Below are 12,179 nucleotides of genomic sequence, written 5' to 3'. Positions count from 1 at the left end.
CGTGGCTCCGATGGGAGCCCTCGCTTAAGGGCATACGGTGGTCCCCTACCTTCGAGGATCGGGTATCTCTTTATGCTGATGATATATTGTTGTACCTCACTTCTCCCCGTAAGTCATTGGGTATCCTATTTGATGTCCTGTGTTCTTTCGGGAAGAACTCTGGTTTGGTTATCAACTGGACTAAATACTGTATTTACCCACTTACGAGTGGACAGCCTTCTCTGCCTCGCTACTGCCCTATACCTGTTTCCAGTGTTGGTTTCAAGTACTTGGGGATCTATATTTCTTAGGACCCCAAGGTCCGATTCGAGCGGAATCTACTGCCTCCGCTTACCCGACTTCGGTCGGATGTGGCGGCTTGGTGTGGGTTGCCTCTTTCCCCCTTGGGGAGGGCGGCTTTGTTTAAAATGATGTCCCTTCCCCGGTTCTTGTACGCCGTCCAGAACACGCTGGATCTGGTTCCAGCTGGTTACTTTCGAGACATCGAGAGCCTCCAGAGGAAATTGGTTTGGGGCGGGCGGCCGCGCATAGCGCTTGCGAAGTTGACTTTGCCCTGGTATGACGGTGGTATAGCTTTACCGGATGTCAGGCGCTATTATTGGGCGTCCCAGTTAAGTGCTATCAACCATGCCATGTATGGACCTGTTCCTAGTCCCGCTTATGATATGGATAGGTGGCAACTGCCCGGGGGTGATTATAACCGAGCGCTTTATTCCAAGATCGACAGGAGGTATTTGACGGGCCCCACTGCGGTGGCCGTACGTGTGTGGGATAGTGCAACATCGGCCACGGGCTGGACTGATAAACTTACTAGGGCGACTCCTTTATATGCAGCTGAGAGATTGGGTGGTCTGTGGTCTTCGAAGGGGTTCGACAGATGGGACCTAATTGGTATCAGCAAAGTGGGTGATCTTTGGACCACCGGTAGAGTCAAAACTTTTGACGAGTTAAAACGGGAATATAAGCTGAGTGATAGAGAATATTTTCGATACCTTCAAATCCGCCATGCGCTTGATTCGGTCTTCCCTGCTGGTATCTCGATTCCTGAGTCTTCTCCCTTGGAGGATAGAGTGCTGGATGGGCATGTCCCCGACAGCACTATCTCCCTCATATATAAAAAACGTATTAATACCCATTCGGACCTTCTCCTACAGCTACGTGAGGCATGGACTGGTGACGGGCTGGAGTTAGATGATGAGGACTGGCAGGCTGCAGTGTCCTCTCCGAAAGAAGTCGCTATTCCGGCGCGTCTCCGACTGGTGCAGCTCAAGATTCTTCATCGTGTCTACGTCACGGGTCCACGATTGATGCATATGGGCTATTCTGTGGATGGGTTATGTCGGCGTGGATGTGGTTTGCTTGCTACTTTCCTCCATATTATATGGGAATGCCCGGCGGTAGTGGTTTTTTGGAATAGAGTGCATGCGGTGATGAGAGAAGTGACAGGCGTCGGGCTACTTCCTGAGGCCCGACGCTGTTTGCTGAATGTTTGGGAACCGAATGATTGTACCGTTGCTCAGACTCAATGGATCACACTGGGCAACATTATTGCAAAGAGAGACATTGCTCAGCTCTGGGGGTCTCATAGAGCACCGCTGGTCTCGGCCTGGAAGGAGAACATGGACTGGTGCATGTTTCGAGAAAAAATTGTATACATCTCCCGAGGTAGGCCCAAGAAGTGGGATAGGATTTGGGGTCAGTGGAACTCGCATCGTGGAGAGATTTGTGCCCCTCCCCTTGCAGAACCCCCTGATACTACAAGCTCTCCTTGACTGTTCGTTCCAGTGTTTTTGAAATTCTACTTACTGTGAGATACTGCTTGCTCTTGGTCCCCGCTCCCCATTTACATGATTTCCTGCTGCTTGCTTTTCGTTGTCTCCCTCATGCCACTCGCAGCGGCCCTTTTATTGACACCTTTGCCTCGACTCTTTTTCTTGTGGGGTTTCTTGTTTGTTGTTTGTATGTACTAAAATATAAGAACCTTTTATTTCTCCTCATCTGCCAGTTGCTCCGAACCACATCATGCCTCTACGCTGCCGAACCCTCGGGTTGTCGGCTGATGAGCTGTGTACTGATTTATTCTCTTTGCTTCGCATTATTGTTCGGCCTTGGTGGCTGTAAATCTGTATCCGTCATCATTTTATAAAATAAAGGTTTAAAATAAATAAATAAAATAAAGTGGCATGACAAAATTAATACTATGTGGAGCAGACACAACTGATGATAAAAACAGATTTTGCTTGTTTCCCTCGATTAATATAAATTGTCCGCATGTATAGTTGACTACAAAGCATATTATTTTACACAAAGAGTATCCAATTTTTCCCAGTAAGTGTTTTAAATTTGGTGTGCTGATGTTCTACTTAGTTTTCCAATGATCTCTAGATTAAAATTGCAGGTAAAAGTCACCATCTTGCATATTATCTTCTTCAACCGTCGCTTACCTCGGCCCCCTTCCCCGCAACACTCATTCATAATTATGGAAAGGCAGAGCAGGAATAAAAAGACTACACATTGAAGCAGAAGAGGCTCTCAGAGTTCATGGTAGTCACCTGGCTGCTTGCACCTCTTGTTCGAATACTAGTGAGCATCTGAGGCAACAGTGGAGCTCACTTTGTACACGGACCATCGAAATCCAGCATACAAAGACAGGTCTGTTCATTAGACATGGGGTAGTCTGCGGCGGCACAGGGTGGGGAGCAGCCGATGCGAAAGCTTGAAATAAGTTGGCGCACAAAGTAAACAAACACTTATAAACATGGCTGTTTAAAGGAAACAAGAGTGTGGAGGCTGTGAAGAATGAGCAAGTACGGCAAATGATGCAGCTGCAAACCTTTCATCAAGCTGGCATACGAAGTAAACAAAACATGCACACATCACTACAATCCAATACCCAGAGCAGAGACAGGCAAATAAAAAAAATAGTGCTCACAGATTATCATAAGTAAATTAAAAAGTAAGAGCACATGTAACAGGGGCCGTCCTCAAGGAAGGTGTCCAAAAGGAGGGACTATTAACCCCTTCGCTGCTCATGACGAGCTCAGCTCGTCATGCAGTACACTGGTCGTGCACTTATGACGAGCTGACCTTGTCATGAACAATGGGATCCAGGAGACATCAGCACCGGGGGGGAATTGCCTTAGCATTGAAGGTGTTAAGCATATTCATCAAACAAAAGCAGGCATTTACGAAGGGCACTGACAGAAACCAATGAAAAAGATGGGAGGTGCTCGAAGCCCACACTGTAAATACTGCATGTCTTGAGGAGACAGTGTGCATGTGCTGTGCTGCTGAGGTGAGACCTAAAACCGTGGGAGAGGGTGGAGGAACATACTTGAGTATATGAAGAGGTATAAAGAGAGATAGGAATAAAACAATTAGGGCTCCCTCAATGCTACAAAGAAGGGGTGAACTGAAAGGGGGCAAAAAAGTTATTTACCTTCGGTAACATTATTTCTAATGTATGAGACTGTTCCCACAGATTCCTTTAATGAACACATTTCCTGGAGTCAGACTGAATCCGGAAACACTTTTTGCAGTGGTATCAAGTTAAATGCACTAGGTGGTACCATTTAATGTCATAAATGGAGTTGTTTACCTGCTGGAACTGGCAATGGGAATCCATATAATGAGTCATGGGAGGCTGTGACCAGCTCTGCTTAGATTTTTCAAGTGCCCGTCAATGACTAACGATGTAGAGGGCGGAGCCAAGCAAGCTGACAAAATCATTTTACGCCACCCCCAAGAGGTGAGGTTCCTGCAAAAGCAGTCACAAAAATACCTTACAAAATGTAAGCAACTTGTTCTTCTAATGAATATAGGCTCCCATCCAATTCCTTCAATGAATTATGACAATAGCAAATTGGGGAGGTATTTTGTTGAAATGATGATAACCCGCTTTGAGGACTGCTCACACAACACGATCTCCGGCAATGGAACGCAGAGGCCCAAGTCGTTGCCTAGTAGATGTATTATACAGGAACTACTTAAAATGAGGTCAAGCATAACGCTTTATCTCAAAGGGAGGTGTCTTTAACCTTCAGACAAGTCCTTACCGCTAGCTCATAACTTAAGGAGATCCAAGGAGACAGCGGATTCCCAACTTTCCGTTCCACTAGAGGCCAGGAAAAGGCTAGATAGATCATTACCAGTCTCGAACTTCGCAGATCAGTGGGTATATGCTCATCCAGGGTCATTGCTCCGCAAAACTTCCTCATCTTCTGAAGGGTGAGTCAGAGGATAGAACAATGGTAAATCAGGAGTAAGACAGATTCAACTGCGAAAATACTTTGACTGAAAATGAAGGTTTCAGCCTCATTGTAATCAAGTTTATCAGGAATACTGTGAACAATGAAGACTCAGACAGTGCCGGTGTAGGTTCTGATTATCAAAAGGAGAAAACCCAGCAACCCATTATTCTAGTTGAATTGACGGTACAGATCTTTTTTGTGAATACTCTCACAGATTCCTCAACCTGTGAATCTCTCCAGGTGTCAGGTTGGATCTAAAAACTCTTGTAATAGCTCCTGCAAGCTATCGGCCTCAGTCACTTCTCAGCTACGCCTTTGGACACGACAACACAAGCTGCATATAGACACTGACCCTGTGTGCTGTTGACTGTGTATTTACAGTTTTCTTTCATGCCCGCAAACCTGGGGCATGGGTGACAGATCGCATGAGCTGGCAGAGTGAAAAAACAACTTGGGACCTTATAACCCCTGAATGTCCACTCCACAGTACGGGAAGGTGGGCGGGTGGTGCGGAATCTGTGGTTAGGTAAAAGTATTCATGAGAAATAAAAAGTATTTAACTTTGGTAATGCCCTTTCTGATGTATACTTCTAACCACTGGTTCCTCACCTTTTGAATATACCCAGACACCAGTCTAAATCTGGAGTTTTTTAACTGGTTCGAGATGCCAAAAAGGCAGTTGAGATGTGCAAAGGCACTGAAAGCATCTATCTCCCTCCTCACTCACATACTGGAAAGGCAGACTTGTTGGGAAAGAATCAGGTTAGCTGAAACCACGAGAAAGCTTATACAGCAGCATATATTTTTTAAAGTCTTTGAGCCTCCCTTGCAACTCATGCCTTTCAGCTGATACACAACACTTTCAAGCAGAGAAGCATTCCTACAGTGTGTGATTCAGGAAAACAATGCAGAGACTACATGGGTCTTTTTCTTGACCCTTTTCTCTCATTAACGAACACAGAAGCATACTAAATTACTAGCATTAGCTAGTAAAAGCAGTAGAAAAAAACAAGTAAATGTCAAAAGATGTTAAAAGGTAAATCAGGTGTGAGGAAAAAAAATATTCTTGTGAGTAAATGTAAGTAAAAGGTAAGCAACAGAGCTCAAAGCTCTGAGATCCTGCTCATGGGACCAGAACATGAACGGACAACGTTATCAGGAATGAAGCTAATACCTACCTAGACCAATTTCTAATATTTGTTCCTTTTCTTAAAATGATCCAGACGGAGGTGATTAAGTCTTACTTGGATAATGAGACTTGTGTTCTAATTCTAATCAGATTTGGAAAAAGAAAATGCATTTAAATTATGTTTCTGCTGGTAAAGAAATTTCCAGAATGCAATTCCTCCAAGATCGCACGCTGGTGTTGATATTCAATGTTTATGAACATCAATGATGATGGAGACTCTAACCTCCATTAACATACATTACAAACACCAAGTGAATTGTTTAAATTGCATCAAATGCACTTTCATTTTCATCCTAATTAAAACATTCTCGAAGTAAACCTGCTTTGCTGGTTGTAATTCTAAAGTGAATGCAGATCAACTGGGTGAATCAATGGTGTCTTATCCACTGCTACCCTGGTGAAATCAGTTAAAAAAAAATCGATTTGAGGATGTGACGGACTGAATCTGCTCTAATTCAGATGTGACACGTCCACCCTCTGAATCTTTGATTGGGCTGTCACCTACAGGTACCTCAAACAGATTCAAAAGCCACTGTTGGAGTACCATCAAAAAAGTACTGCACAATGACTGAAGATCTCATTCCTAGGATAGGGAAAACATTTTGTACTTCCATGGTTGGAGGACAGGTGGTAGAGCACATTTGAAATACAATTTGTGTTTGCTTGTCAGGAGAAGCATAAAGGAGCCTGAAAAATAGATGATTGTCAGGAATCCCTAGGTAAAGAGCTACACTGGTAGAGCGCAATATGATTCTAGGCTTCAGCAACAACGATATCAGCATCAGAGAGACTTACTGGTCGGAAGAAAAGAATGATGTGCATACCATGTCAGAGATCAGGAAGGTACGAACGAAACGAGGAGAATGAGAGGAAAGGAAAGCATATAGAGTGATGATTACAGACAGGAGCACAACAGAAGTGTGGGATGGGCCAAGTTAAATAGGAAAAGGGTGCACAGAAAACTTGTTAGGAGGAAAACATTTCTAGAGAAGCGCACTTGTTTTAATCTGCACTCCAAAAAAACAACCTTCATCTTACAAATATTACCTGCGCAGAATCTATGACAGCGACGATCATGTTCAGCAGCTCACCACTTCTCAGGGTTTCATCTGGAAACTGCAAAAATGGGAAAAACTATCAGTCATGCAAATACTATTAAATTAGGGTGAATAACTAAGATGGGTGTTTAGTACATGGCCTAGAACATGGTCTGTTAAACTTTCTCGATGGATTGATAAAATATAATTTTGAATTGATCTCTTTCTACGGCATCTTGGGCAGAGCATTGGTCCAATTCAGTGCTTATTAATTTGAAAAACAATGAATCTTTGTTGAAGGTGCAAGCTGTTGTGTATGCTGGTGTTTAAGGGCCTGCATCTCTAGTTGGAGCAATGTGAGATGGCCTGTAATCACAACCATGCATCCTGAAGCATATCAAAAGGTCTTCATTAAATTGAACACATGATACAGAAATCAGTTCTCTGGAGTGACCTCTCGGCATCAGGGACAAAAGTTATCTTTATGTTGATGAAGCAAGGTAAGGCTGATGGGGACTGGAAAGGCTTTGGCCTAGAACCACCTAATTGCCAACTTGACAGTGTCTTCTTAGCATTCCCTAATCTCGCTGAACTCCTGCTGAATGCTTACCATGCTTACATGTAACACATGATGGTTGGAGGACCATTTTGAGTGCTCATCTTTGAAATGCATAGAGTTTTGAACTGCAGTCAAGTTTATATTTGCAGCATCAGCCTCGTGGCATATCTTCTACAAAGCAATTTCCAATGCATGGATAAAAAAAGGTGCAAGCACGCTAAATGATTTCTGATTTTCACAACTATATAAAAAAATATGAAAGTCATGAGAACATCTTCTATTAACAGTCTGGTCTACAGATTTCAAAACGCTGCCTTACTATCTTTCTCTTACTGTGTCCTAATAGATTACACAGTGGTTTTAATAAAAGCCACTTCAAGTTGGCACTGGTGCACAAGAGGCATTGTGGAATATCCAGTTCAGTTCAATCAACTTTATTTCGGTCAATATGACCTAAAAAGTACATGCACGATACATACAAAATAATTTAAAAGATTGCATCAAAAAACAATTACATATAATTAAAAAAGAATATCAATCGAAGGGGAGACATTGTAAAGCAAAATACTACTGACAGCCAAAGTTTTTACGCTTTGATCAAAACAATCAACCAAACCACTAGACGACAACATCAAGCACAGCTTGTGAATCTACAACAAATTCAAATGAAAAATGCAGACTTTTCTCATGCCTTTTCGAAAATGTTTATGTTGAAAAGTTTTTTCCCCCCTTTACAGCATTTGATATAGCTGACGTCAGTTGGAAGCCTGCACTATTTAACCAGCCAATGGGAGACAAGCCAGGATATATATATATATAGAGCAAATATTTATTTTAAAGTAACCCCCAACAAGGCACAACTTGGTTTAGAGTGTGTAGTTTAGTTCAACTGCTACCTAAGAGGCATGGTCAACTTTTCAGCTTTCAGACTGTAATCATCAGCTATTTTTGCAAGGTCACACATGCTGGTATCCATATGCAACCTCATAAAAAATTAGAACTTCTAATTTGTGCCGGTGATAAAAGGGGATTGGTAGTTTTACAGTGCTGTCCCTCAACTAAGTAAGTTATCGAAAATAGGTTTTGGGTTGCAGACGGCCGATTGTTTGGGGACACTGTTGTTTTAGTTCCAAGCTCGCCATGTCAAATTCTACTGAGTCCCTAAAACTAGGGTCCCTGCATTCCTTAAAACGTGTGCATTGGACACAGCAGAATGTGCTTTCTGTGTATGGGACTGGGAAACCGTGTGCAGGGCGACTGGAGGTCCAGTGGTAGTAAAATGTAGAAGTGAGCTAAATATGGTCGCCCTGCAGGTTATCTTTACCCATACCAGTCATGAGAAACGGCTGTCATTTTTCAAGGGGTCCCTACATTTAACCCGTAGATGTCTGGATGGTGCAAAACCATTCCCAGCTTAACTAGCGTTCCTATTACTACCCTGACCACACCCTTCACCCTTTCCTATATTTTTCTGGCCTTCTCCTGGCAACCAGGGTAAAATGGACTCGCCTTCATAGTTGTACCTATAAAAGAACACATCGACCAGTTTCGAAACTATATCTCTAAATACCTGAATGGAAAGCCCAGAAAAGAGAGGGGTATATGCTCAAGATAACACTAATTCGAGTGAAGAAATAATTTGAAGAGACATCAACTTTAAAGTTGTCCCTGGCTTGCCTTCAAGGCCCCGCAAAGGTGGATTCTGCTTTTTATGGCCAGAAAGTCTGTGTTGCATTGGGCCTCTATAAAGACTGTACGCCACCACAAGCAAGGAGAAACCCTTTACCAGGGTCCAGATTTTTCTACCACCCCTAAAAACCTAGGACAAGGCCAAAGTTCCTAGAAGAAGGCTAGCCACTACCCCCCCCCCCCACTTAGGTGGCGGATGAACTTCCCAAATAAAGAGTAGCGCCAGACCCTGATCAAGCGGTCAAGCTGACTGGAAGCCACTGTGGAGGTCATTGCCAGGCTTGAGTACCCACAGGCCACAAAGAATTTGCAGCCAAGCCGTCCAAAAACGTACCAAATGTAACTTGTGTAATGGGGGGCTGGGGACAGGAAAATCTGAATTTACCTTGTCTAAATGAGTTAGAGTAGTGGGCTTTGCTCCTTTAATAAAGGATATAGGCCTTGCCTTTTGTGATGGGAGTTAGTTGCTGTTATATGTTTGAGCACCAATTTCAGAGTGACAACATTCCTCACAGAGAGGAAGGTTTTCTTGTAGGACCGAAACAACTTTCAACTATTCCTTCTCTCGTTAGTCTTGAAACTCTAACCTGGATTAGTCACATTTGGTGTTCTCAGATTTTACAAAACAACCCCCACCCCCGTTGATGGAGCCTATTCCGCGAGGTGAACACAACTATTTAAAGCACAATTGTGTAGCACCAATATTAAAAGCACAATTTTGACGTCCCAAATTAAAAATATAGGGAAATGTAGCGCAAATAAAGCAGTAAAATGCCTAACCAGTTCAGCTATTAGTGACTGAAGGCACTGCAGGCGCATTTGCGTCCGCTCCCAGTACATGACATAGTCGTCTGAATAGAGAACGACTAGAGAGCTGACCCCACCTTCAACCAGGAAGTGGCAGCAGAACAGCAACCTCCTTCCGCAACACACGGCCCCTGAAGAGCTGCAGCCGACAGAGGAGCGTGAGGGTGAAGCCTCCATTGAGGAAGAGTATTCCGTGAAGTGAACACAACTATTTAAGCAGATTTTTGGAGTACCACTATTTAAAAGCCCAATTTTTACATCCCAAATCAATTTTTTTTAGCAATGTGGCACATATCAGGCAGTAATAAGTCAAACCAGATCAGCTAACTGTGACTTAATGCACTACCCTGGTAAAACATAAAATGGAGTTTCCTGAATTTATGATGACCCACCGCCAGGACTGGGCATTTATCACAGAATCTTGGGCCAATGAAGCCTCTGGCCCGGACCTAGCTGATGCAGTTCCCTCCGGATACTCAATCCTAAGACTTGATATGATAGGAAGACCAGGAGGAGGTCTGGCCATTATTTATAAGTTAATGTACTAGGGCCATCTGGAAGGGATAGCATGCGAGAGCTCAGGAACAGAGGCCTCACAAGGATTATGTAACAAGCTTACTGACATCTTTCAGCATAACATTGCAACTATTTATGTGGAGCTTGATGCCTATAATGCAACAGAGGATGGTTCCCCCAGCCTCAGTAGGGAATTGCAGCAATGCTCGATAGCAACCACAGAGGTGAAGGAGCAGGATGTGCAGACACTGGAGGTCTTTGCACCTCTGACGCAAGATCTAACGGAATCACTACTCCTTAATACTAAATCGGGATCTACGCAGGAGTCCTGCTACGCTAATATTTTGGACTAGGTGGCAAATACGGCCTCAAATGGCAAATATGTACACAGTCTTTAAGACAGGGCACGATCCACTGATGTGGAAACAGGGCGTAATAGGTGCCCTACTCAAGAAGCCAAATCTAGGTCTATCTCTCTGCTTCGTGTCCCAGCAAAGATTCCGGAGAAACACATTCATCAAAAATTGATGGGATTTTTGGAGGAGCCAGGTTTGCTAGATGTGTCGCAACACAACTGTGGTAGAAACTATGGAACAAAATCTTCTCTGGTAGTTGCTTCTGATAGCATCAGACGCCTGGTTGGAGCAGGGCGGGCAGCTGGACTGATCCTGTTGAATCTGTCCGCGGCCTTCGATATCATCTCTCACACCCTGCTGATGAATCGTCTGCAGGAACTAGGAATTAAAAACACAGCTCTGAATCTGATGTCCTCTTTTCTTACTGTGAGATCTTAAACGGTGGTAATGAACCAGTTTCGCTTAGAGCCATTTGGGATCCCTCAGGGCTCTTCTCTGAGCTCCACCTTAATCAATCTTTACGTGTCCCCACTGCTTAAGCTTGTTCATTCTTTTGGGTTAGAGGTAGCGTCATATGGCAATGATACTCAGATCACTGTGTCAATCTCGAAAGACACCAAGGATACTTCAGCCAATTTTAATCTCTGCATGAAGGCTGTAGCATCTTGGACGGCCAAGAATTTCCTTAAACTAAATGAAGAGAAGACAGAGGTACTTCTATTTGGAGGTCACTCTTCAATTTGGAACAGCAACTGGTGGTCAGACACGCTAGGTACACCTCCGACTCCAGTAGACACTTAAAAATCCAGGTGTCCTTCTGGATAGTGAGCAGTCTATGGGCACAGTCTAAGCCTGTTTCTAGAAGATTAGAATGCTGAGGAAGATATTCCCATTGATTGTCCTCCCAGCGCATAAGAACGGTGCTCTTGCCTGGGTCTCTTCGAGGATAGATTACTGTAATTAATCTACCTTAAGGCCAACAAGTCAACTCTTGCAAAGCTGCAACTTGTGCAGAATGCAATGGCATGGCTCACGCTGGACATTCCAAAATGGCATTCGGTGTTTGAAAGGACTCCAAGACCTCCACTGGCTCCCGGTAGAGAAACCTGTCCAGTTTAAGACCTTGTGTATGGTGCATAAAGCACTCTATAAGGAGAACGTATCGGATTTAAAAGGATTTAAAACCCATGTTCAAAAGGTATGTACCTGCTAGAAATTTCAGCTCAACCAACCAAAATTGGATTATACTGTTGAGAGTCCGGAAGACGAAATGTGGAGGCAGAGCTTTCTCAGTTGCTGCGGCAAGGCTCAGGAATACTCTTTCCTGCCATCTTACATCCCTGAAGATGCATCTCCTTTTTAAAAAAGCCTTAAAAACCTGGCGGTTAATTCGATAAAATAGGCGCAGTATAATTTGAAGTACTCTAATCAGTTGACTATTCAGCTTGGCAACACTACAGCGCCTAGACGCCCATGGGCCTTGTGCGCTTTATAAATTCTGTTAATTTTATTTTAACAATAAGGTGAATAATCCCTGGCCTTGTGGGGAAAGGAAAATTAGGTGATGGGGAAGTGATGGGGGAGGTTGGGGGCCTTGAACTTTTTAGCCATGCTCCTTGAGAAGCACCCTGACTGAATTAATTCAATACCCTCCTGGGTGAGAGTTATGGTTTGGCAAAATAACTACCTTTACCCTTGTGCGATCAGTGATTCCCATTGTGTCTTGATCTCTCTGTGTGACTGATTTCTTCTCCCCCAGAGCTGCAGCTTCTTTCT

General features: G+C 43.6%; 1 protein-coding gene across 1 annotated transcript in view; it reads right to left on the bottom strand.

The window, feature by feature from the left end:
- Positions 1-12,179, bottom strand: part of INTS3 (integrator complex subunit 3) — a 649,525-nt gene that overhangs the window by 201,428 nt on the left and 435,918 nt on the right. Inside the window, exon 22 of the mRNA XM_078670092.1 lies at positions 6,487-6,555. Coding sequence (XP_078526218.1) covers positions 6,487-6,555 — 69 coding nt within the window. The remainder of the gene's footprint in view (positions 1-6,486; positions 6,556-12,179) is intronic.

This window comes from Lissotriton helveticus, chromosome 12 (genome assembly GCF_964261635.1).
Source record: "Lissotriton helveticus chromosome 12, aLisHel1.1, whole genome shotgun sequence".
NCBI classification, from domain to species: domain Eukaryota; kingdom Metazoa; phylum Chordata; class Amphibia; order Caudata; family Salamandridae; genus Lissotriton; species Lissotriton helveticus.
This window is presented reverse-complemented; position numbering and strand designations above follow the sequence as displayed.